This window comes from Salminus brasiliensis, chromosome 8 (assembly GCF_030463535.1).
Source record: "Salminus brasiliensis chromosome 8, fSalBra1.hap2, whole genome shotgun sequence".
In the NCBI taxonomy this organism is placed as follows: Eukaryota; Metazoa; Chordata; class Actinopteri; order Characiformes; family Bryconidae; genus Salminus; species Salminus brasiliensis.
This window is the reverse complement of record NC_132885.1, coordinates 39,182,872-39,210,491: the sequence shown is the minus strand read 5'-3', so window position 1 is coordinate 39,210,491 and position 27,620 is coordinate 39,182,872. Positions and strand designations below refer to the sequence as shown.

General features: G+C 44.3%; 1 protein-coding gene across 2 annotated transcripts in view; it reads left to right on the top strand.

Moving 5' to 3' along the window:
- Positions 1-27,620, top strand: part of arhgap15 (Rho GTPase activating protein 15) — a 57,703-nt gene that overhangs the window by 25,581 nt on the left and 4,502 nt on the right. For both annotated transcript variants that reach the window (XM_072686566.1, XM_072686567.1), the window contains 7 exons: positions 3,611-3,709; positions 5,788-5,926; positions 6,337-6,459; positions 8,023-8,121; positions 8,225-8,302; positions 9,720-9,854; positions 21,536-21,641. In XM_072686566.1, the coding sequence (XP_072542667.1) occupies positions 3,611-3,709; positions 5,788-5,926; positions 6,337-6,459; positions 8,023-8,121; positions 8,225-8,302; positions 9,720-9,854; positions 21,536-21,641 (779 nt within the window). The remainder of the gene's footprint in view (positions 1-3,610; positions 3,710-5,787; positions 5,927-6,336; positions 6,460-8,022; positions 8,122-8,224; positions 8,303-9,719; positions 9,855-21,535; positions 21,642-27,620) is intronic.

Below are 27,620 nucleotides of genomic sequence, written 5' to 3'. Positions count from 1 at the left end.
AGGAGGGTGAAAACTACCACTAGGAGGCTGAAGACTAACACGTCTACTCATATACACATGTGAAACCAGCCCCTGCCTCTTTTCCAACTGCCACTGATGTAGCATCACTAGGCAGCTAGCATGCTCTGACCAAAGCGACTGGTCCCGAGCTCTGATACAAAAGCTAACAGTAGCCTGTGCTGACCAACATCATCCTTGGCGTGATGCAGGGAGGAAGTGCCATCAACCCACCAACCCCTGAGAGAGCCAGGCTAATTGTGCTCTATCTGGCTCCGGCTGCTGATGGCAAGCAGCATGACCCGGGACTCTTAAATATAAGGTGTATCACAGGGTTCTTCATGAGATAGGAAAACCCATGTGGGAGTGTGAAGAACCTCTGTAAAGCTGCCTGTTCCGTTTTGTTTTCTTTTAAAATTGTAAATAATCTGATTCTACAGAGCGAACAGCCGACGGCATCCGAAAGGGCTCTCCTTTCACGAGCAGCCGTTTCAACACCAAACTGACTCCATGCATTACTTTCACAGCTAGCACATCACTTTTCTGATTTGCCAAGCTTTTCAACGTGAGCCAAAACAGAGGAACGTACTACAAGAGAGGAAAAAAACCCAAAAAAGCTTTGGGGATTGAGATTACTGGCAGTAGCCGAAGGATCAAACTGAATATGGCCGTGTACGTTTGTAAGAGATTAACGTCACATTAAAATCCTTTTCCTCCTTTTGTGCAAAAACGGCTGCAGAGTTTCTCCGGTTCTCAGATAATCTGCCCGATATCAGCGGACTAAAATGGCTCGCTTTGATGTTTAAAGAATTCGCTTTCTCTGCAGACTTCAGAGGGACGTTTTCATTGCTGTGGAGCCAGTTGTCCATTAAAGAGGAGCTAATGAAGGGCTAGCATTTTATTTGCTAACCCTTCATTATGAAATAATATTCACAATTTATTAATAACTGGCTGGGAGGAGACTTTGCTCTCAGTACATCCTCAATTCTTCGAGGCATGGATTATATTGATTACACTGAGCGCAGGGGTGGCTCGATTGGGCAGTGGTGGCTCTATTGGGCAGTGGTGGTTTATATAGGGAGTGGTGGCTCATATAGGACAGTGGTGGTTTATATAGGGCAGTGGTGGTTTATATAGGGCATAGGTGGTTTATATAGGGCAGTGGTGGCTCTATAGGGCAGTGGTGGCTCATATAGGGCAGTGGTGGCTATATAGGACAGTGGTGTCTCTTTAGAGCAGTGGTGGCTCTATAGGGCAGTGGTGGTTTATATAGGGCAGTGGTGGTTTATATAGCGCAGTGGTGGCTCATATAGGGCAGTGGTGGTTTATATAGGGCATAGGTGGTTTATATAGCGCAGTGGTGGTTCTTATAGGGCATATGTGGTTTATATAGGGCAGTGGTGTCTCTTTAGAGCAGTGGTGGTTTATATAGGGCAGTGGTGGCTCATATAAGGCGATAGTGGCTCTATAGGGCAGTGGTGGCTCATATAGGGCAGTAGTGGTTTATATAGGGCAGTGGTGGCTCATATAGCGCAACAGTGGCTCTCTAGGGCATTGGTGGCTCATATAAGGCGATAGTGGCTCTATAGGGCAGTGGTGGCTCATATAGGGCAGTGGTGGTTTATATAGCGCAGTGATGGCTCATATAGGGCAGTAGTGGTTTATATAGGGCAGTGGTGGCTCATATAGCGCAACAGTGGCTCTATAGGGCAGTGTTGGCTTTTTAGAGCAGTAGTGGTTTATATAGGGCAGTGGTGGCTCATATAGGGGCAAATCCAGACTCCTCAGACTAGGCTACATTTTTCCCCAGTTGTGCTGAGCCTGTGCTGCCTGAGACCACTCCATTGCAGCCTCAGCTTTCTGGTCTTAGCTGACAGAAGTGGAGCCTGCCGTGGTCTTCTGCTGTTGCCCTGCTGCCACAGACTGGCTGATTAGATAGACTAGAATTGTGTGAATAAGCAGGTATACTGGCGTCCCTAATAAAATGCTTGTTAAGTGTAAACTACACAAAAAATTAAATATCTTCTACTACTTGTCCAAAAGTCTCCAGACATCCCTTCTAAGTAGTGCATTCAACTCAAGCTGCTCGTATTCACGATGCTGCCAATCAAGTAGTTTCTGCAATCTACAGAGAAAAACACTTCCCGTAAAATCCGGCGCCCGATCTTATGGTCAGCACGTCCAATTCCAATCATTGATTTAGAGGGGTATAGCTCCTGCTCAGCATTTCCTGTTCTCTGAAGTGATGTAGCACCATCCAATACCTTTGGGATGAGCTGAAGTAGAGTTTGTGGTCCATAACTGATCATCCATCCTCAGTACCTGACCTCACTAATGCTCTAGTGGCTGAATGCAATCACCTCCTCACTGCGATGCTCCAACATCTAGTGTGAAGCCTTTCTAGAAGAGTGGAGGCTGGATGAGCAGGTGTCTTAAACGTCTATACCTACATACACATACAACTGCAGCAACCGGTCAGCTGGTGAAATTTCCTTCCTCCTAGATCTTCCTCCATCAGCTGTGAGCGGTATTATTATTGAACAGTGGAAGCGTTTAGGAGGAACCACAGAGAGCAGCTCAGTGAGCCACCAAGTGCCAGACCATGTAAAGTTACAGAGCGGGGTCAGGGCCGAACGCCGAGCTCAGAGCAAAGTGCAGAAAAGCCTCCAACCTCCAGACCTGCTGCTGCTGTTAGAGCTGCAAAGGAGATCCAGCTCCATATTAAGGCCTGTGGACGACATAAAAGCTCCCGTAGGTGTAAATGTTTAGGTGTCCCAATACTTTTGTCACATTTCTAACGCACTGAACTCTCCAACTCCGCGTCCGAACAAGTCCACAGTTGCCCAAACTATTCCGCTCGTGTCCACGGGCAGCCTCAAGGAAAGACAAAGCTTGCGAACAAACATGTTCGCTCAGATGTTCTGCATCCCAGAACAGAGGGATCGCAAACCCATTCTGACAGGTTTTGTGCCTCAAACCATTCCCCGTATATCCTCGCTACCCCCAAAGAGACTGCTGCACTCCCCCTGCCATCCCCTCTCAAAGTCAGAGAATCCTCTCTCTCTCTCCCTCTCTCTCTCTCCCTCTCACTCTCCAACGGGCGAAAAACTTTGGACGTCTATGTAGAGTGACTAGGAAAGAGAATGGACGAGGGCCTGTCCTGCGATACCATCTGCTATTTCTAGACGCTAGCCACGCTCATCAGATTCCCGGCCGAAGAAAATACAAGTGCCAAGTTAAATAGCCAGCTTCCGAATTTTCAGACGGTACTTGACAACACTGACCTTAGCGGTGGTGCTCGGGAGAGTCTGCACTTATGCCGTGTGACGGTGCCATGTGTGGTTACGCCTCTCTGGGCAAACGAGTGCAGCGTCTAGTCAGGTATCAGGCTAGCTGTGATCGCCCCCCTCCAGAGGATAGGCCTGTTCTCGTCAGCTTGAGTTACTTTGCTGTATTTACCACGGTGTCATGGCACGGGTGTAGCGACACGCTCAAAATGCACCCGGCTCGCTGCATATGTATTGCAGTCAGGCTCATGGTGACTCTGGTGACTCTGGGACGCGGCAGGATGCACTGTAGCTATACCTTCAGCCATGCTCTTAACTCTCCACAGATAACAACCAGGTCTGGAGACGAGTTCCTCCTGCAGTCCGACGACTACGCCACAATCAGCAAATGGCACGACGCCATCAAAAAAACAGTGGACAGACTGGTGAGTTGCTTCAATGTTTGTGGACACCCCTTCTAAGTCGCTCCCCCTGCTGCCTCAGATCTGCAAGTACACACATAAGCAGCGTGTCTAGTCCCTGTAGTGAAGAAGTACGGCCAATAGAATAGGACTCTCTGGAGCTGGAGATAGACATGAACCTATTGGCACCAGGCCTCCCAATGCCAGACGTGGACTAGAGGGGTAAACAGCCCCTCCTAGGCTTCTTTTCCACCGGTGGGCCCGTCCAAAATCGCTAGAGCATCATTAGTGTCGCCCTACATCGCTAGCGTGGTGTCAGCATGGCCCGACCTTGACACATCCTATCCCCTCTGACGTTTGATGTCTGACCATGCTACTCGTTAGCTAGCTGATGTAGCTAACATGTTACACTCGTAGCGTGCTCAGCTAACTCATGTAGACGGTGTGTTTTTGCGTCCATTGCATATTAAATGTGGGCGGTGCTTTAATTCGTTGACAGCGACGCACCGAGACACTTTGCGGTTCACGCTACAAGAGTACCGTGGTCAAATGCATCCCTGACCACCTCCGAATTACGGATTACGATGCGTCCTCGAGACGCACCGGCCACTTATGATCGGATCGCCCAGGACGAATGTTAACGCCAGGTGTGAACGGGGCCTAGGTGAACCCAAAACTTGTTCCCAGTATAAATACAAAGGCCTGTGCTTCCAGATAGTGTTGCTGTGAGGTGCACAGAGACAGATCATGCTGGAAAGTCATCATGCCGGCTTCTTACTTACTGTGTTTGTTGAAGTTGTCTCAGCTTAGCTCAGTCAAAGTTTCCACTTGCCAGATTTTCAAACACATTCAAATAGAGGCAGCATTTGTAGGAGTATCTTTTTAATGTTACACTTTGCCACTGAGATTCGGATGTCTGTGGGGGCGTGGGGAGAAAAATAGCACTCTCAATGAATTCCACCTCGTTAATTCAGAGACTCATGTACTGTGAACACTGTACTAGGGCTGGGCGATATGGTAAAAATACTAGATCACGATTTTTTCGAATTTTATCGCGATACACGATATTTATCACATCACAGATTCTTAAACACTACTATTCAGACACTCTCCTGAACTGAATCGAGTGATTTTTAGTCAACATCTGCTGCTCTTCATCGAATTAAACCAGTCTAATTACAGCTGATCAGTGTTTATTAAGCACTAACAGCAAATTTACATTTACGGCATTCAGCAGACACTCTTATCCAGAGCGACTTACGAAAGTACATCGTTATTTACTCAAGAATAACCTCAGCTAGTCTGAATAGACTAAAATTAGAGTATAATTTATATAATTTAATAAATAAGATACCTCTAAGCCTTCTAAGCATATCGAGGTATTGCACACAGTTTATCACGATACGATAAAATATTGTCATATTGCCCAGCTCTACACAGTACTGTTGGGGCACCACTCAAGAGGTTCTTCACTCCTACATAAGCCTTCCATGACACCTGACGATGCTAACCCTACTGTACATAGGACTTCTATAAAGGCGTATTCCAACGAGCGTCAGAATTTACTCCAAAAAGGATGTCAACGGACACCTATGGCACCTATGGCAACTATTTTAGGTGTATGTCAGCTGCCATTATAAAGGCTTATAAGACTGCGCCACAATCAGCAATATGGCCGACACCATCAAAAAGATTTGGTATGGTATGCGCGTCAGTCAAAAATGTACATCAAAAAGGAGTCTGTATGGCGACGGACTCTTCATGGAGCTTAAAAGTTTGTGTCAATTGCCATTAAGAAGGCGTATGTAGGTGTCGAGAGGCCTTACGAATGGTGCCCCACAGTCAAGCCCCACAGAAAAGTCTCGAATGATGAATTCAGAGAGAGTTCTAGTTTATGTATTCTCCAGTGAAACCGTGAGATCTGTGAAACACAGATCCTAATCTCGGTGAGAAAGCGCAGCGAAGCCGGCAGAAGTTCAGCATTAAAGAAAAAGACATCCTCCTCCAAACAGCGAGAGGCTGAGTGAGTGAGTTTGGGAGTGAGGGGGTGAACTACACTGCTGAGTCATCTCTGACTGATTACGCTCGCTTTCTCTTAACAGTCTAGTGGAGACGCGAGGCCTGGCGGAGGGAAAGCCACCATAGTCAGGTCCAACAGCACGGAGTGCCTTCCCAGACGGGCCTATGACTCAACAAAAGCCAAAGCCAAAGAGTCGAAGCCTGAGAACAGACGTTCTTTAAGTGAGTGACGTGCATGACAGACAGAGGTGATATGCAGATAGCTCAAATTGGATGCACTGGTCTACTGCTGAGGTGGCAAGTGACGAAGTATTTAAAATTTAATACAAATTTTCACTTCCAATTTGACACTTTTGTCTCTTACAATTTTAAAACGAAACAGTAATTAATGATTTAATTTAATTGTTTCCAGTTTAAGTTAGAAAAACGATTTTTCTTCATCATTTTTACCCAATTTTACTCATCAATCAAGTTTCGAGTCTTTTTAAAAGACATAATCAAGGCATGTGTGTCAAATATGGACGCTATATGATCTAAAACGTAAAAGCTCATTACTTGCCATAAAGCTAGACCAGGTTTTAAAGACGACTGCTGAACACCCTGGCTTCCTTTCTTTCCTGTGGCCTGTGCAGTGTTCAAGCTGAACTACAGTGCCTCAGACAGCGCTGATAAGAACGGCGTGAAGAGCAGGCTGAAGAAGTTCATCTCCAGACGGCCCTCCATGAAAACACTACAGGAGAAAGGCCTCATCAAAGGTAATGCTCTACACGGCCCAGGAGGTTCTCAACTAGTAGTTGGCTGGTGGAGCTTGGGTAACAAGCCTCCCCTGGGGCAGCCTGGGGTTCAATTCCCTGGCTGGGTAAGCCCACCTAACTCCACACTGTCCCACCTGTGTAACATGATGAGCGTGAGAGCGTCAGGAAAATGTTGTAAATGTAAATTCAGCACCTCCCCAATTTTTAGATTAATTACCAATTACCCGCCCCTCTCCTTAGTACCCCCCCCCCCCACCCCTCTCTATTATGTCTAATGCTCCCAACACTGGGAGGGCGAGGACGGACACACGCCTCCTCCAAGACAACTGCCGACGATGCAACGTTGCCAGGCAACCAGCACTCTCTGAGGAAAACGCCAGGTACCCAGCTCTGATGCATCAGCTAGCAGATGTTGTGCTCTCTCAGGCTCCGGCTGCTGATGGCAGGACGCAAGTTCTGGGTTTGGAACTAGCGATCCTCAGGTGGTTATATGGTAATGTGCTCCTCTTCCTGAGTCTTGAAGGTCTTGAAGGTCTTGCATCCAGCTCTGTGATGTGTCCAGGTCTGGGCTTTGCCCCGAATGGTCTTGACCTCAACGCTAGCTTCTTGAGAACGCAGTCTACTACAGTCTAGGAGAATACGTGGAACAGGAATGACATTTCGGATATTAGTTAATTGATTTCTTCCAGGTAATCTCACATGAAAAGACCCTCTCTTCCCAGAACCAATCAATTTCCCAATCCAGCAAGCGAGCACACACTCCTCTACTTAAGCCTGTAACTAATGCACTCAGCGCGAGGCTGCGGCACGGCGCGGCATTAAAGGGTTTCTGGAGCGCAGTTGAAAATTCCTAGATGAAGTGGCGATATTTGTCATTTCCTCTGGTGTCTAACAGGGCCCGTTTAATGTCGTATCTATGGGGGGAAGCGCGAGATCAAAGAGGACAGCGTCGACGGGATAAATAAAAGTACTCCGGGATTAAGAAATAGCGCAGGTGGCCCTCCAACCCTTAGCGCTGGCAGGGCTCCAAGGCAAGCTAGTTAGCAAAACACACTTCTCAGTATCCCTCTTCTGTTCCCTTCATATCGCAAGCGCACCATTAAGGGGTAATTCATTCGAAAAAGGTCCGTCCCTCCCCCTCCGTATATATTTCTGTGGGAAAAAAGGGTGCGAATAGGAATTTGTATGCAAAGGTGGCTCGCTCGCAGTCATTTATGCATTTAGCACAGTCCCCTCCTCCGCCCTCCACCCTCCACCCTCCTCCACCCCCTTCCCGAGCGCTCAAACGAGAGCAGGCCATCTTTGATGTTCCATAAGCCTTAGGGAGAGCGCGGCTGGCCCCATATTAGTTCAAACACCAAACGACGAGGAAGTTAATAGACTGTGAGTAACTCCATATTGACAGTCGCAGTTTGATAGAACTGTGTCACAGGAGCGACACACTGCGGCTCCCGGACGCCTGATGATTGTTTCAGGAAATCGCTTGAGTGGAGGAAAGTCCAAAACCTTGAGCGTGGAGTCTAACCTTTAGAACGGTACTTACCAACGTAAGTCTTTCCACAGATTGCGTGTTCGGCTGTCACATATTGACCCTGTGTCAACGTGAAGGGACCATGGTTCCTAGGTTTGTCCAGCTGTGTGTGGAGGAAGTGGAAAGACGAGGTAAGTCACATGATCTTCGCTAAAGTTCTTAGCTGAACAGTTTGCTTCTGGATGCCGTCCTGACCTTTCTTTCTTTCTATCTATTTTTGCCCTGATGTCTCAGGGCTAGATGCTGATGGTATCTACAGGGTGAGTGGCAACCTGTCCACCATTCAGAAACTACGCTTCCTAGTGGACCAAGGTAACCTTAGACTTGTCTTCCACATTCTACTGAGCTCAGTTTGCCAAGGATGTCTTCAGTCTACAGTCTGCAGTGTCTATGTATGAGCTTAAGAATGAAGGTGCTGCAAAGGGTTCTTTAATGGGATGCCATAGAGGAACCATTTGCAGGAAAAGGGATATGCACTAGATGCCCATAGTACCCATAGTGTGGACAACCCTGCTAATGCTGATACAGATGTGCAAATGCACACACACAGTAGAGGGGTACGGCCAAGAATAGCAATAGGACTCTCTGGAGCAAAAAAAAACAAAAAAAAACATGAACCTACTGGCACCATGCCTAATGCCAGGCGTGGGGGATGAGGTGGGGTGGTGACCTTCCAACATCCAGACCTCACGTCCTAACGCTCTTGTTGCTAAATGCAATCAAGTCCTCACAGCAGTGCTCCTCCAGCATCTAGTAGAAAGCCTTTTTTTCTGGATATTAGAGGCAGTTACTCCAACAAAAACAACAAATGAGCAGGTGTCCCAATACTTTTGTCCATATAGCGAATCTGATGAGGTCTCAGTTCCGTTTTTCTAGCATTTCCAGGTGTACATTTGTGTACATTCTGACCTCACGTCCTAACGCTCCTGTCGCTGAATGCAATCAGCAGGGCAGTGGTGGCTCAGCGGTTAGTGCTCCGGGCTATTGATGACAGGGTTTGGGGGTTCGATACCCGGGCTTGGCAAGCCGCCGCTGTTGGACCCTTGAGCAAGGCCCTTCACCCTCTCTGCTGTGAGTGTGTGCGTTCACTGCCCCTAGTTCACTTGTGTGTATATGTGTTTACTGCCACAGATGGGTCAAATGTGGAGGACACATTTCGATGCTTCTCCAAAAACTAGTGGAGAGCCTGCTCCTCTGGGCAGTAGAGACCAGTTGAATGAGCGGTCTCAAAAATAAACAATGAAAGAGCAGGTGTCCCAATACTTTTGTCCAAATCATGTACATGTAAAGAACCTTTTAACTGTTTAATGAAGTCCACGAAGACACACAGGTTCTTTACCAATTAAGGGGTTCGCCATACTCACAGCTCCTTAAATGGCCTCGCACCTTCATTAGCATCTACATTTGTAAGAGCATAGACCTCCCAACCTTCAGCAGTCGTGGCTTGGCCTGGCTGCCGAAGGCTTGCTTACATGGTAAATTGTAGCGTAGCTGTATTCTGCACTCAGTATTGCTCAATGACAATCAAAGATGTTTTCATTACATGAAAACGCAGAGGGAACAATGTGTCTGAGCTCTCGAGGGGCATATTAACGCTAAAAAAACCAACAACAAAAAAAGACTGACATAATGATTAGCGTTCTCTAATTTCCTCATCAAAAGCCTGATGTTTTGATTCTCCCCCCTAACCCCTCCTTCTGTTCGCTTCTTTCTTTCTTTTTTCTCCCAGAGGAGAAGCTGAATTTGGGCGACAGCCAATGGGAGGACATCCATGTCATCACTGGAGCACTAAAGATGTTTTTCCGTGAACTTCCAGAGCCGCTGTTCCCCTTTCGCTTTTTCGACCTGTTCGTGGAAGCCATAAGTAAGCAAAGACAGGGTATATAGCCTGTCCCAACCTACTAGCTGGTCTCATAGTTTGAAACCTCTGTTTGAGGGACCTGGTCACTAGATGCTGCACTCCTAAAAATGAAGGTCCTACAAATGCTTTGCCATCAGCAGCCGAAGACTGAGGGAGCACAATTGGCGATGCCTCTCCCGGTGGGTAGATGGCGCTCTCTTCCTTCACCATTCTTAAGCAATGTTGGCCGGTGTCATGACACATCCTATCCCGCCGACTGTTCCATTGGTTAAAATTAATTGTCTATCTTCATGCGGCTGTCGTACTTATATGCCAGATTAAAACTTATGGAAAGATATTTACTGATAATTACTGAGAAGTTTTTATCTGGATAAATCAACACTATTTAACTTATTTAACTTTATTTATTAAATCTGAATCACATATTAGCAAGTTCAACAATATAATATTGTGGTTATGCTGGCATATAAAGCTGATACCAACACGTAAAGCTAGCTAGCTATTGTGCACTCGCTATCCGCTATCGAGCTAACCTTGTGCAAGATCAGCAGATAATTGGGATCCAAATAAATGAATAAAGCAACAACTTGTCTGGCTAAACAGTAGCATACTAGGCTAGCTAGTACAATCGAAGGGGGATCAGCTCGACTGGCTAACTAGTAGCATGACAGCTAATACAGTCGAGGGAGTGGATCAGCATGCTAGCTACATCGGCTAGCTAACATATTGGGTTCAGCCCCCCAGGACCCGGAGTTGCCCACCACAACCACATTTGGTTCCATAAAAACCGTGAGGAACCTTTTAAAAGACAGAAGAACCACCACTTGATGTAAAGGTCACGTTCTCTACAAACATCCCAGCCAACATGCTCATGCTGTTGGCTGGGCTCACATGGGTGGGACATGGGCTAGGTGGGTTCCAGGTGGGCACTGAGTGGGTTTGTACTTGTGTTGTTACTGGAATCCAGTTGGGCTTCCCAAATGGGCCCTATAAACACAGCCCACCCTAATCTCAAATGGGTCCCGTCTAGGCCCCATGTAGGTGCAGGGTACAACCCAGATAGGGGCCCATGTTTAATCCCTCCTGGTGCGATCCTGGTGGGCATCCACATGTGGGGCCAACATGGACAAAACCTTCAGGCCTTGTGCAGATATTGCACACCTTAAGGATGGACTTTCCCTGGCTCGCCTTATGCTTCAGCCTAAAGACAGTGACCAGTGGTCAGGGTGAAATCCGCACTAATCTGACATCACTTCAAGGATTTTGACAGATGGACCAGACCCAATATCAGCCTTGCATTAAAAACCTGCAAGCTCCACCACCATATACTTCAGACTGACCCACCTTTTATGACCAGTCTGACATGCCTCTCAGCCAAAAGGGGTCGCTCTTTGACAGGGAGGAGGTTCTCCCGAAGTCGGCGCTGCTCCCCTCTTTGGGGAGTGGGGGAATTCCTCGGGCCAGAGGGCATAGCCAAGGCCTGCGGTCCAGACAGAAACTGTCACCAGATCAGCTTTAATGTCACATGGAACCCCCCACTGCCACAGCAGGCCAAACTCTGGGCCCCATATTAGCAGGCCAACTGACGCCATGCTGTTTCTCTTGGGCACTTCACCTCAAAAGATGCCATGTTCTTATTTCACTGGGTCTCAGCGGCTGCTGGTTTCGGACAATGGGACGTTTTTTCAGGGCAGTCTAACAGGCTGGCTGTAAACAGTCAATTGCTATTATGCAAATGACATCATGCTACTTGGTGGCTGCTAGCTTAAATACATTGCTGGTCACCTATTTTTAATTTGTTTAACCCATAAATTCCGAAATTTCAGTTCTTCACTGTTTTAACCACATTACTGCCCTAATTAACATCAATATCATGCACCCTAGAATAGAACCCTGTGGGACTCCACAATGTATACTGTAGTACTGATTATAAATTGAGGAAAAATCATGGCTCCAAGATGTTAAGAGAACATAGCTGTCCATGTTTTCCTGAAGCTGAATAGAAGAGGTTGCTGCAAACATAGATATCCAACATTTGATGGCATACATTTTCAAATATTAATGTGTCAGACAAGTTATACATTTCCATATGTAACCTGGGACAGTTTTTCTATTTCCGTCACACTGCTAAAGATTTAAGATGATCGTTTTGGTAGGGAACGCCGGTCAGAAACCGGATTAGAAGATCAAACTTCTACCTCGAGCAACAATCCGGGGGAACACGCCATCTCGGAATTCCCCCAGACAAGAATGGGAACGAGCCGGAGGCGGCAACGTAATTCAGTAATAAATATTTACTTGCACCTGCACGTAGGCCGGCATTCTGCACACTGCTCCCATCTACTTAATGAGCGGAGGGGCTTGATCACTTACAGATAGCATTTAGTCAGCTAATTAATACGGTACGAGGCCCTTCATAGCAGGAGGTATAATTAGCTCAACCTGCAACACGGTCTGTGTAAATTGAGCTTTACTAACGAGACCTTTGGGCCAGGGGGAAGTCTGCAGAGCGGGAATGCTCTGGAAAGACAAATATCCATTGCATTGTATGTTTAGAAGATGTAGATGGAGCCACTGGGGAAGGGTTACACACTGCATTCAATGAAGCTGGTAACCCACTAAACCTTTTCTCGCTGATTCTCTCTAAGCTGGCGACTCACGGCCAACGCGAACGTGTCTAGCTATGATTTCCCACAGTGACAGCGGCCAGAGAGAATCATTACAACTGGCTAACTCCTAACCATGACTGCCCTTTAAATGGGTGGCATTAGCTAAAGGTCCTTGGAAGCGCTCTTTGGACAAGGGTTGGTTCAATTAGGAGCGCTGCCCAATAACACATTGCTATTGGAACAGGTCACCGCTGCACTTTTCCTCCAACTTGTCACTAATTGTTTTTGTAATAGGCTTAACCCTTTAATGCAGAAAGCCTTATAACACACTAAGGTGTATTGCACATAACGACAGGGACATACTTCTGTACAAGGTGGTGGGGCTAATCCTCGGTAATAAAAGTTTAATAGAAGTGTAATAACACTTTTGGCCCGTGGACTATAGGCTGTTTAAGGGGTGAACCCTTTGGGGAGCTATAACAAACAATGCGCTCATCAGCCAACACTGGCTATAAATGCATGGCGCTTGCATTTATAATGCAACATAAAGCATTATAAGGGGTGCTCATAACATGTAATAACGCATTTCTGACACTACAGCCAACCTGCATACTCATACAAACACACACACACTGTTATTCTTAATGTATTATCGCATGTGTTCGCAAGTGATGACACACATCCTGTACCTTAGGTCCGTCAGCGGTGGCTTGTGGTTAGAGTGCTTGGTTTTTGAGCTCACAAGGTTGTGGTTCAATACCCATATCCGCTCAGCTGCCAATGCTGGGCCCTGTCTAAAGGGCAACGTAGCATGGCTGACCCCAGTTCGCTCTGACCTCAGAATAGAATACTTAAGATTTAGGTCATTACAGGTCATCATAGGATTGCTTTTCATATCATATGAATTCTGTTTATTCAGTTAACATCGTTATGGCCAATTAGTTTATTATGATTCATAGACAAAGGCTATTATAACCCATGTAAGGGCCTAATTTTGAGCCCTTAACCATCTGTGCTTCAGGGGCACTGTAGCATGGCGAACCCCAGATCGAAGCTGGTTCAGTTCAAGCTTCCTGCCACCAGCAGCCGGAGCCTGAGTGAGCACAATTGGCCTTGTTGGGTACCCGAGATGTTGGTTCGAAAGGAGGCGGTGGCTGGTTGTGCCCTCCCAGTGTCGGGAGCACTGCATGCGATATGGGGATAGGGATGAGTACGGATGAGTGGGCTGGGTATTTCTCAATTAGGGTAAAAAATAAATAAATAAATAAATAAAAGAATAATATGACCTAAATACAGTGTTTTTGGCACCATCTGATTCCTAAATCCCACTGTAAATACCCCCCCTCTCTCTTCCCCTCCCACATTTCTAATGGTCCGTCATTAGACTTTCCGGAGTCCTCAGGTAGACAGTTGGCCTAATTTCCCATTCCACCATTCTGTGCCCGGTCTGGAGTGCAGAGGATGGCAGGAACCCGCTCTTGGCTCACGACAGCCCAAATCTATTATTCATACTGCCTGGTGTCTTAGCGACATTGTCCCACCACCTGTCTCGCACACGAGCGCCTCTTGTTGTCCCCGCGAATGCATGCGCGCTGACAAATTGAGGTTTTGTTCTTCGAGTTGACACGCAGAGAGTGTGTGTGAGAGTGTATCGACTCCCGAAGTCCCTTTTGTTGCACGCTAGTACTACGATTGCACGGACGATAGCGACGCGGGCGCGGCATCGCCCGATTCCATACGGCCTCGTGATGAATTCGCCGAATTCCCACCGGCTGCCAGCGCGAGGCCATCTTGCTGGCTGTGCTGCGGTTATTAAAGCCGGCTCCCTTCCCCTTCTATAGCCTACATCTCGGTGTATGACAGAGCGTAAGCGCTCGTAACTACTGTTCAGATTTTTTCCGCGCTCCGTGCCACGACTTCAACCCTCCGGTCTCCAAATTGATGCCTTCTACGAAAGGCTGCCTAATTTCTCTGGCGTGGCCTCATTGGCATGCAAAGCTAGCGTGCAGAAAAGAGTTGCGAGCGCATAGAAGCGCTCTTCCCAGCCTCTATATTTCATCAAGGAGTTTTTCATGTTTAATAAATTACAGCGGCCGAGCCGCTAAGACTTTGTTATTCATAAAGCAAAGCATTCAATTGGGATACATTTAAAATCTTAATCATAACCTGCAGGACTATTTGCAGTGTGCTAATATTTGCCTTGACGGGGCTTAAGGAAGTCGGCAGACAAAAGCCTGAAGACGAGCTCGGGCTGTGAAGCGAGCATTATTTCACTAAAGTAGGTCTCAGTTGTTTGTAATTGGATTAAACCCACAGTTGTTTAGAACCGAACGTGAGTCTGCTTAGCACGAGGCTGGATCTTACAGCGTGCGAGGGGAGAGCACCTTGTTAGCGCTACCGATGATGCAATTTCCCTGTGCTCACGAGTAGACTGGGTTCCCTCTGAACCTAAAACACTACGTGCAGCTAGAAAAGGCTTTTTTTCTGAAGGAAATCTCATAGTTTGAGATTTCAGGCAGTTGCTAGGCTGTTTGCAAGGTGGTTGCCATGGTATTCCAGGTGGATGGTGTGGTGTTACAAGGTGCTTCCTATGGAGAGTTCTTTAGATGTTGGTAGGTGGTTGCTATGGTGTTGCTAGGTGGTCTCTATGATTTCACAGGTGGTTGCTATGGTGTTGCTATGACATTGCTAGGTGATTTCTGTAGTGTCATAGGTGGTTGCTATGGTGTTGCTAGGTGGCTGCTATGGTATCCCAGGTGGTTACTGTGGTGTTGTTAGATCGTTGCTATTGTGTTGATAAGTGGTTGCTATGGGATCCCATGTGGGTGCTCTGGTATCCTGGGTGGTTGTTCTGTTGTGGATAATTTGTTACTAGATGGGTGCTATAGTGTTGCAAGGTGGTTGCTATTATGTTTCAGGGGGTTGCTATGGTGTTGCTATCCCTGGTGTTTGCTATGTTGTCCAAGGTGGTGGCTAAGATTATTGTTGCCATGTGGTTGTTGTGGTACCCCATGTGGTTGCTTGGGTGTTACTAGGCCTATAGGGTGTCATTCCTATAGGAAACAAAATCCATAAAAATCTGCTTCACCTTGGAAACTGTGCGTCCAACAGCGTTTACACAAGCCTGGATCACAGAATTACACCATTGGAAGTAAGTAGGAAGTAGGGAGTAGGAACCGTGTCAGTACTTTGGAAAACTGCGGGACGGGTTAGTCGGCAAAAAACGGGCGACAACTTTAAGCGGGGTGAGTTGGTGGGTGGGTGGTGGGGGGGCACCGTGTACTTTAATGGCTAGCGCAGTGAATCAGCACACGCTGATTTAGACACAGGCATTTTTGGTCTGTTATATATTAATGACACTGTCCGCACCATCTGTCCAGAATGCGGAACGAAGGACCATCTCCAATATGCTCGCCACCAAAGGCAAAGTAATTAATGGCAGCAATAATGCCAGCAATAATGACTAGATTAAATATTTTACAGGCCGACTGCCATGTGGTTGTCAAAGCCAAAAGAGTGTCATGGGCCTCCGCTGGTTGGTGGAAGGCGGAGCCGTGTCTAAAATCCGACTTAAGTTAAATTATGACGGGAATAATGTCGAGAAAATGACAAGGAAGACCCTGACTGTATGGTTTCTAATCAGTCACCCGTCCCCAACCTTTAAGGCTCTTGCTAAATCAAGCCTAATGTCAGCTAACTTGCATGCACTGGTGCAATACAGTGGGGTAAAGTAGTGGGGTTGTCGCTGACGACACATAATTTATTAACGTAGAAATTAATAACTGAACTATTAATAATGGAGTTTGAGGTGGGATGCAAACATTGTTTGTTATATTATATGTTATGTTATATTGTTTGTTATATATATAAGTTTAAAACCATCCATAAAGTCAATATGGAAACTAAACTGCAAACCAGCCTATTTTTAACTGATTGTTTCTGTGATATCATAAAAAAAATAGATATTTGCATATATATGCATATTTGGATCATAGCATTTTAGCCCCGCCCAATCACGCTAAAGTTATACAAAGTTTTAGGCCTTAGCACTGCTTTGAAAACAAGGCAAAATACATGGCAACCAATCAGAACAGAGGCTATTTTGAAATATTAAGTAATTAATTTCTTTTGTGATGTCATAAAAACCATGGCATTAGAATATAAACACATAATACAGTAGTTTGGCCCCGCTCTACTGATGTAATGTTATACAGAGTTTAGAAAGTTTTGCATAAATGTCATTTGCATAATTTACATAATCCCTTACATTGTGTACATTGGTCATAAAAAACACTGCATTTGCATATATCTACATAATTTGCCTAAAGAAGTTTAGCCCCGCCCTTTAACTATAAAGTTCGGAGGAGTTTCAAAGGTACACAATTTCTGCCCTTAGTCCTGCTTTTTAATCAAGGCACAATACGTGAGCCAATCACAACAGAGATCGTTCACATACTTCATGGAATTTATTGCATTTGTGACGTTCTATAAAAACAAGGTATTTGCATATATACACTTATTTGGCATATATATTTGACATATTCACCCTATTGCTAGTCTAGTCTAGCCCCGCATGTTCACTGTGAAAACACTACTACTTTTCTGATGTCATACAAACCTAGACATTTGCAAATGCCTGTTTAATCTGCCTATAGCAGTTTAGCCCCTCCCCTTTACTGTGGAAATATGAGGTTATACGTAGTTTTACCCTGATTTAGCCAATTGGAACAGAGCTAATTTGCATATATGAAGCAACAAAAGCAACCTGTTGAGAAATGGTGGTGTAAAACGTGAATTTATGACATTTTGTTACATAAGCCACACAAAACATCACAGGGTGACCTCGAAATTGGGGGAAGGGGGATAAAACACAGAAAATTATGGATGTGTGCACTTTAAAATTTAAAAAAAGAATACATAAAATATTGATTGAAATGAACCAAAAAATGCATAGAAATGGGCGTGTCCACAGCAAAGCGAGCACTGTTTCAGATCTGTCCAGAAAAGTGCATTTTAATCAGTTTAAAACCAACAATAAAAGCCAGCAGAGTGAAGTTTAATCGAGTGTAACTGTGACAGCCCTAATTTGCAGATGAAGACTACAAAACCCAACTGGTTTGCCGCCGCCACCTATAGCAGCGGGTCAGGGCCGCTCTCTCTGCCCTAGAACATGTTCCCTGTCTGCGCTCAATTGGCAAACCTGGCATCTGACAGGGGCATCTGCTCGCCACGGCCGTGCCAGCACGGTGAATACACGCAGACATCTGCTCCATTAGTGCCCAGGGGGCATCCTGGGCAGTACAGTAGACCAGGGGCACGATCACTGCCAGCTCCTTTCCATGGCACAAGCAATGAATAGCATGAACGAATGTCGTTAGTGCCGCCCTCCCCCTCGGCCGCGTCAATCTAGAAGTGCGGGCAAAGTTTCTAGGTGTTTGCTGGTAAAAGAGTTTTGCAAATTCCTGCATAGCACATGGTTCTGAATATGACCATATATATATATATATATATATATATATATATATATATATATATATATATATGAAACCGGGTTGGACAATATGGACCAAACACAAATACTCTGAGCGGCAAGTGGCAATCTGGGCAAAGTAACAAGTGTAACCATCGCTACATGGTGTTTGAATTACACCAGCTCACATCCTACGGTGGTGTAACTGTAACATCTCCACTGCTGAATTTCTAAAGTTCAGGTTTTAGCCTTGATAAAAACTTTATGATGATGTATCTTAAAGGTAGGAGGAACCACAAGCATTTGGTAAGGGGTATATTTGAGTACACTGTGACATCAGAGGGGTTATCTGAACTCAAATGGTTTGAGGGAACCGATTGTCTTAAACCATTTAAGTTTAATAACTCGAATTATTTGAGTTCAAGTTTGGAGTTTGGCTAGCATGAAGCCACACATCGCAGCAGAGAAATTGGTTGCTTGCTCTTACAGCCTTCAACACTGGCAACTGTACCGCAATACAGGTTACAGCTGATCGCAGATGGGAATGTAGCCTGGGGGGAATGACTACACAACGATGGTGAATGATAGAAAGGAAGGAAAGGTGTGAGTTTTACTCATCAAGGCTGCACTGCCCAAACATAAGGTACGCTGTGAGGGTGAAACAACTCAACTCACTCAGTCGGTTTAACTCTAACACTACATTAATTCACCTTAACTCACAACTTGCCTAAAGGTTACACAAAGAACTGAGCGTGTATCTCAACTATTCATTTTTGAGTGACTTTGACAAAATCCTCTTAAGGGATCCCACATTTCTTTAGCATTTAAGTTAACCTAATTAATTCTATACGTAGTGCAGTTAGGTTTAAATGTACCATGTACCTTTACGCAATTATGCTTGTACAGTAAAACAAAAAATATTTTAGCTTTAAAAGCTGGTGTCAGAGTCCCGGGTAACAGTGGCAGCTTAGCAGATGTGGGCATTGAACCCACAATCCTGTGATCAACATAACTCAGCATTTCTAAGCACAGATATCTAATGCTACATCTAGAAAGCGGTCTGTATTAATTAGCCTCTACATCAGTGGCTATGCTAGCAGTCAAGATTTTCTCATCTCTGTCTATATCTCTTTTGCTCAGATCATCTTTGGCTACTCAGATATGTCACTATTTTAGATATAAAATTTAACAAAAGTTACAAATTTGTCCAATTTTGGATCAAAAAACCGTATGTGCTAACAACTGACACAGGTTATCAAAGCAGTTAACACTTCTGTTATGTTATTCGAGATTAAAGTGACTATGAGCTGCAACTGCAAGAATCGCGATGGTGCTTATATTACAGAGGTCTATGGCAGCTCTGTAACATGACACCAAAGACACAAGTAAAAAGCCACAGGCCAAAACACATGCGGGATGTGTTTTCAGTGAGTAAACACTGTTGTTAGACAGGCTAAGTTCTGCTGAGTGTTATGACATGTGTACCATGTCTGTACGTTAAAGCGTTCATGAGTTACGAATCCTGAAATAAAGCCATGAAGACGACATGCAGAACACAGAGTTGTAGTGTTTAAAGACTGGCTAGAATTATTCAGACCAAAAGTACTTACCTGTACTGTTAGATGACTTGAACAAATACGACTAATTAAAACAACAAATCGGGAATACTATTCTCAAAGTCTGAGCAGCTCATAGTAAAAAAAATTTACTAAATTAAAATGAAAAGGATTGTGATTGGTCACACTGATATTGAGATACAATTGATACAATATTGAGATAATGTGAATAGAGAGTGTAAGTCCTGCTGAGTGTTATGATATGTGTACCGTGTCTATAAGTTAACCCCTTAGCACAGCAAGGCTTATACACACTAAGGTGTATTACTCAGTAACTACAGGGACTTCAAACTGGTGGGGCAAACGGTCCATATGCTTTTTAAGTGGTTAAACCGTTAAGTTATGAATCTTGTTATGAAAGGCTTAAAGGCGGCATGCAGAATACAGAGTTGTAGTGTTTAAAGACTGGCTAGAATTATTCAGACCAAAATTACTTACCTGTACTGTTAGATGACTTGAACAAATACGACTCATTAAAACATCAAGACAGAGAATACTTTTCTCAAAGTCTGAGCAGCTCATAGTAAAAAAAAAGTACTTGTTACTTTCATTACTTTAAAATGAAAATGATTGCATTTATGTAAAGAAATGCATTTATGTAATACTGAGATACAATATTGAGATAATGTGAATAGAGAGTGTAAGTCCTGCTGAGTGTTATGATATGTGTACCGTGTCTGTAAGTTAACTCCTTAGCACAGCATGGCCTACTACAGGGACTACAGGGACTTCAAACTGGTGGTTAAACAGTTATGAATCTTGGAATAAAGGCTTAAAGACGGCCTGCAGAATATTCAGACTAAAATTACTTACCTGTACTGTTTCATGACTTTAACCAATACGACTCATTAAAACATAAAGACAGAGAATACTATTCTTAAAGTCTGAGCAGTCAAGAAAGCTCATAGCAAAAAGAATTGTGATTGGTCACACAAGATGCGTTTATGTAGAGTAAACGGCAAAATACAATATCAAGACAATGTGGTTAGAGAGGGTAAGTCCTGCTGAGTGTTATAATATGTGTACCATGTATTTAAGTGTATGTGTTTCTGAGCTATGAAGCCTGGAATAAAAAAAAGGATTGTCATTGGGTTTATTTACATACTGCAGCTTTTTGCAGTATGACAAATATTTAATAAAAAATAATTATGAAACAATTCAATTTAATGCCATATGAAACACATAAAACACTTTCTAGCAGCGAAATCTCTGACCTGAGCTGTTGGACTCCAACCTGGTCGTAGGTGAAAAGTGGCAATGGAAAGGCTGTTTGAAACATCTGCTTAGGGATCACGTATCCCCTGTCTGAAACATACGTAGGCCTGGTATTAGACATTAAAGTGCACATGCAGTTACTTGTCCTAATGCTAATGCTCCGTTTGCAGCGTGAGCCTCTTCTTTTAAATGATTATGGTCAGATCAGTCTTCCTAAGGTGCAAGAGGAACGATAACCACATGACTGATTCAGAGAAGGTCAAAGGGCTGCCATTTGTTGAGGACCACATGGATAGTGCACAGGTTGGCCTCTCTCAGGAGTTCCTCATGAGGTCACTGGCCATCTGACATGCCAGGAGTAGTAGGGTCAAAAGGTGAACCGTTAGGGCTAGTATTACAAGCGCAACAGCTCTTAAGAGCCATTAACAATCCTCAGGGCCTCAGTGCAGAGATCTATAGCGTGTGCCCACCGAAGCTAGGAAAGAAAAAAAAGGCTACAAAGACTCTGCAAGACTATGAATATTCGCACAACAATAGCTGCAGTATTCACCACTGTATAAATACATATTCCTAAATACATATTCCTTCCCAAGACAGCTTGTTGAAATGTTAATGCCCCCAATTTAAACCTTTATGCAGAAGAAAGGCGATCTGTTATTTCTATATGAATTTCAGTAGTGCTGGAAACTTTTCAGCGAAACTGGCTTCCCGGAGGGGTCAGACGGAGGCTGAAACTGAGGTGAACAGTCCTTCATGTACTTTTCTCTCCCGCAGAAACGAAGGATCAGAAGCAGAAGGTCCAGGCGCTGAAGAAGCTGGTCCATCAACTCCCAAAACCCAACCACAACACCATGAAACTGCTGTTCCACCATCTGCAGAGGTTTGTCAAAGACTGGCAGCACCTTTTGTTTTACCCAACCTGTTTTTAAACCTTTTAAAGCTGGACTTAGGTTGACCTTATGGTCCAGGATGACCAAGAAGATGAAGATAATCTGCTTGCATAAAGAAGGAGAAAGTCAAAAGTCTTTGCAAAATAAGTGAGAAAGTAGGCGTTTCCAAAAAGTGCAGTAGTTATGCAAACGTGGCAATAGTAATGCTAACACTGCAATTGCAATTCTAATGTCACTGGAGAGCTGCTAGGCGAGGCCCGGGGGTCATTGTGGTGGCGATGCTAACACTGTGGAAGCGTTTCTGGGTGAGGATAGTAGCCGGCGAAGTAGCAATGCTAATGCTACAGGTGCAAATCTGGGTGATTGCCACGGTTGCATTGCTAACAAAGATGTAGCGATGCTGACGGCATGATAGAGACGCTGTGGTAGCAATGCTAATACCACAGAATCAATGCTGGCATGCTATCGCTACGAACTTTGACAGAGGCATTAATGCCACAGTATATCTTCACTCCACTTCCCTTTACAATTATGTTTCAAGCAAGAAGACCCAACTTCAGCTTAGCTCAGATTACAGCTCCTCTCAGCAGCACAGATACTTGTTAGCTTTGTGGCTAAAGGTAGCCCTCAGACCTTCTGTCAGTACCAGAAAATGTCTTTTCTGATTTTAGCAGTGTACTGTATCCTTATTCCATTCCAGTTCAGGCTTCTCCACGTTACCATAAGCCACTTAGGAACAGTCTAACCACCTACTGCTAATGTAGCCAACAAGGCCATTGCCTGCTGCGAGCATGGCTTGCTTGGTAGGTGCTAGGTCGCACAACTACATATAACATAAGAAGACCTGAGTTAGACGCAACATGCACAGAACAGCTCTGCACTAACTGCAACGGGGGTGTTTTTATTTTTTTTTTATGTGACAGTGCTCGAGTCCCTGTCCATGCTAACATAGCTGGCACAGCCAGTAGGCCATATGGCTAGTCTCCATCTCCCAGGAGGGGTGTTCCATCCCACTTTACCCTTCTGCACATTTACCACCCTGCACAGGAGGGCCAGAAGACTCATCTCAGATTGATGAGCCCCCCACCCCCACACATCCACATCCCCCAATGGAACATGCCCTTTGGCTCTAGTGCTAAAGTCTGTTTGGTGGCGTATGCCAGGTCTTCCCAATCAGACAGCTCGAATCAGACAGAGAGGCAGTTCGCTGAGCGTTTACCTCATGTTGTATACGGTTAAATATACAGAACACGTGCAGGTGCTGCACATTCCTTCATCACTGGGTAAAATTGATCAGGACTTGTTGGGTAAAATGACTGTAGGATTATGGTGGCATACGGTAGAATACCATATTAAGATAAGATGGATGTATGGCTGGGAAAAACCTTTGCATTTGCATTTACAAAAGCAGCCAGACACACTTAATTCTAACATTCATAAACGACAAATTATAACGTATATTTCATTAGATTTCATAGAAGGTCCCGAAGGGTGCATTGCTCTGCAACATTTGAAGGATCCTTACAAAGCCTTGACTTATTTGACGGCTAAGGAACGGCCGTGATGCCTTAAAGTTGCTAGTAGCTCTACGAAGGTTTTTGTTAGTATCTACAGAATCTCAAAAATGACCATTCCAGCTACCAATAGGTGGAACTGAAAGTTAATGGAAGTGTATTTGAAAAAAATCACTTTACTTTTCCAGTGCTTCTGAAGTGCCTACCAACCCCATTCAAACTGTAAATGAATGGCTTGGGCATTCATCTGTGAAATAACAGAAAACAGGGCATTCGACACGCTGTTTAAATTTGGCTCAACTCCCAAATCTACAGCCCCCATCAGTTGTACAGGCCCCTATCTGAGTAGCTCCACCCACTGGCTCCATTAGTTTTTGGCCTACTTAGAAAATGTACGGCAGATACCAAAAAAAACCCCCAGAAAACGAGACTGCAGAGAACGACAATCAACTGCTTCCTGCTTCAGGAGTGTATAATCAGTCCTAATTTGAGTAGCTGGAAACCTAAAGACAGAGAGAGAGAGAGAGAGATGAACTCAAGGTGAAGTAAGCTCACCACGGCAGACAGGGACAAAAGTCTGAACTCAGCTCTAAGTATCAGCACTCAAACTCGGGGTGTGGTAAAATCATCCTATCATGATATTTAAATACATTTTACGATACACGATATTTATCGCAATGTTTTGACAAAATGCATCGGTATTTCATCAGTACTGCTGTTCAGATACCCTCACGTAGTTCTGGGATCTCTATTCAAAATCTGCCTAAACTGCACTAATTACACTCTCGGTAATGAAATATGCAGTTGGTCAGTGTTCTTTAAGCACTGGCGATATTCACAACACGCTCGCTTGTATCACAATAAAAATATTTATCACGATTGTGGTTAAATATCAACATATTATAACCCTAACTTGTATTAGGATATCTAGGCAGGGTGAAAAGGGTGCTATAGTGCAGGATCTTTGAGGTCTTTTGACCCATGTATTTTTATAATTATGACCTCAAGGAACTGTGTTAATTAGTGTGAAATAGGACACAAACTAAAAAAGTTAAATAAATAATAATAATAATAATAATAAATAAATTAGAACTTCTTATGATGTCTTTATTTATCTTATACAGGCTATTTCATTTAGCATTTTTGGCATTTTCTTAAATATATATATATTATGCTTATTATTTAATATTTATAGCAAATCTGACTTTTGACTGATCACATTTACATTTACTCAGTCTCAAACCCTTGCACTACAAGCTGCTCCGCCTCCATATACTCTACCAAGGGTCCAGACTTTACGCTAAATCTGTACGAACAGGCACCTTTTCCCTGGGAAAGTCAGTGTATGGTACCTTAAGGACCATGTTGTACCTTTGAGAGTACTTTTACCTGTACAGTGCATTTCTTTTGAATAGTGGAGGATAGGAAGGGACTAGCAGGAGGTTGAGCAGGTCAGTGGATAGCAGGTCTGGGATGGCATCAGTATTTATATTTGCTCTAAACATTCAGTTCACTGCAAATGCTAGCAAAGCTGACCCCCCGTATACAACCACTGGAATAGGTCCCTCTATCTGTAGCCGAATGTTTCATGTGCTAATAAGCCCATTAAGAACCAGCAGCATTGCGCAGTTAGCATTCCAAATATGTCCAGTCATACAAGAGCACCCGCAAAAAGCATTAGCATCAGGTCTTTGAATGGCGACCTCAGATAATCCACTGAACTTTCATTCCGCTGACTGAGAGGCTGTTATAGTGGAACTTGCGGTGACACCGAAAATCCCTGCAGTGCCACCAAGTCTGTCCCTTTCTCTTTAGCTGCAGTCTACCAGCCCGAGTAAGTGGTGGGGTGGGAGGGGGGGGCTCTGCTTTATGAAGCCACACCCAGAGTGACTGATGTGGTCTAGTTTATGCATCACTCTCACTTCTGACATTTTGCTCTTCTCCCCACATTCGGCTCTTCAGGAAAGCTCTCAAGTGAGTGAGCACAAGGAATGTGTGGTTAATCAAGGACTGATGGCCTTTCACTGATATTTGGGATGGCCGGTCTGATGATGCTTAATAAAAAAAGTCTGTTACTGTTATCAGTTTCAAAACTGAAGAATAAATACTGACATTTCACTTTTTAGATGAAAAGCTAACCAGTGCTGAATTAGTGTCGAACAAACAAAGCATTTCTACGAATAATGGGCTCTATATTTTTGCCTGGAAACTAATAAGCCCTCTTGTTTTCATTACGTTATTGGCTTGGTGTGTCACCATTCCAAGCGTAATCGTCAACACAAATGTAAAATTTCCCTTGACTTGTAAACTCCTAAATGCTAAACTGGTTTGGCCGCAACTGCAAACACACACAAACGAAAACATCCCGCGAAAGTCTATAAAGTAACGTCTCAAGACTCTTCACTTGGGCTGCTGTTCAGGAACTGTTTTGAACCAGAAAGCACGATACTGAAAAAACAGCGAAGAAAAGCTAGAAGTTAGAACTGAAACAAGATCAAACTGTAGATCAAACTCTCCTCCTTGTTAGCCACGATGTCACGCTGGGAGTAGTACTATAGTAGTATATGTGAGTGATGAAATCAAGAAAAAGAACACTCTGGCCAAGATCAGAAAAAGAAGAAAAAGTAACTGCACTTCATGATAAGAACACCTTACCAACTGTGAAGCATGGGGCGGACCTATCATGCTTTGGGGTTGTGTTGCAGCCAGTGGCATTGGCAATTTAGCAAATTATGCAAATCCTGGATGCTCTTAGAGTGAACTAAATATCATCAAAAATGTCAAATATAGCATTTTGGCCAGTGGAAAAGTCTAGAAACGATCATGACACATTAAAACTCCCTAAAAAAACCCTAAATTCTACATTGGTTTGGCTAGAACTGCAAACATACACAAACAAAAACATCCTGTGAAAGTCTCAAAATGTTTTACTTGGTTTGCTGTTCAGGAACTGTTCTAAGAAAAGCTAAGAAAAGCTAATTAAAACTAAAGTAAGATCTAAATAAAACGTGGCTCTCCTTCCTTGTTAGCCATGTTTCCCTTTTGGAAGTAGTATAATTACAGTGGTATGTGTAGTCTGAAGAATTCAAAATGTGTGGACTGAGGAACTCAGTTTGGCCACAGTCAGTAAAGGAATGCTAGAAAATAAATGAACTGCAGTTCATGATAAAAACATCCGGCCAACTGTGAAGCATGGGGTGGACCTATCATGCTTTGGGGTTGTGTTGCAGCCAGTGGCCGTGGCAATTTAGTTTTACCAATTTATTGGTTACCATTCAATTGGTTTGGCTGCAACTGCAAACATACACAAACTAAAACATCCTGTGAAAGTCTCCAAACTTTTTATTTGGTCTGCTGTTCAGGAACTGTTCTAAACCAGAAAACACGATACTAAAGAAAAGCTAAGAAACGCTAATCAGTCTGCAAAGGTACGCGTGAAAATGAATGAACTGCGTTTCATGATAAGAACACCTTGCCAACTGTGAAGCATGGGGGCGGAATTATCATGCTTTGGGGTTGTGTTGCAGCCAGTGACATTGGCAATTTAGCAAATTCTGCAAATCCTGGATGCAAATGTTTAACTATCCATTAGAAGGATGGGATCTGTTGAAAGGATGGCTTCTACAATTGGACAATGCTCCAAAATATACTACAGGAGTACCTGAAACGAGAGTACCAAGCTGTTGGAATGGTCCTTAACAGTGTTGTGAACTAAATATCAAAAAGTTATTTGGACTTATTTTGTAAATATCTAGGAATGCAGTGAGTCAGAAAGTCTAGAAAGTCTAGAAAGTTAAGTCTCGAGACTCTTCACTTGGCCTGCTGTTCAGGAACTGTTCTAAACCAGAAAGCCAGCACGGTACAAACGAATAGCAAAGAAGAGCTAGTTGGAACTAAAATAAGATCAGAGTAAGAACAGCAGCACTCCTTTACCCCCAACAGGTACACTGAAGCTAACAAAAGAATCCTCGCAGACAAGCGCCTCCCTCGTGGCGGGGCTACACTCTCGCTTTGGCTCGGGCCGTCGAGGAGTGGCGGAGAGGCTTGTGAAGTCGGAGGCCCTTTGTTGTGGGCGCACGGTATGCCCGTGTGGAACCAATGTTCCCTTTTCCTCTGGCCCGTGGGGCCTGTATTCAATAAAGCAGTTGTGTACTTGCATTGTGATGATGTGGTCAAGGCAACCGGCTTTCTCAAGCCTACATTCGCTCAGCCATGCTATTTACGTCTCTTTTTGTGGGTGTTTTTGTCACCACCACTCATATTTCCCATTTGCCGCAAGTGATTTAAAAGACGGTAGGTTTTGGCTTTTTCGGCGGTAATTCAAGGTTCCCCTCGCTCTGGAGTGGAAAAGAAACCTGGAGCGACCTCTGCGGCGAGAGTTAGCTGATCAGGAAAGCCAAAATAAAACTCCTCTCTCCTCTCATCTGCGCCTGGTGTGTTTGGAAACGAGGGCGA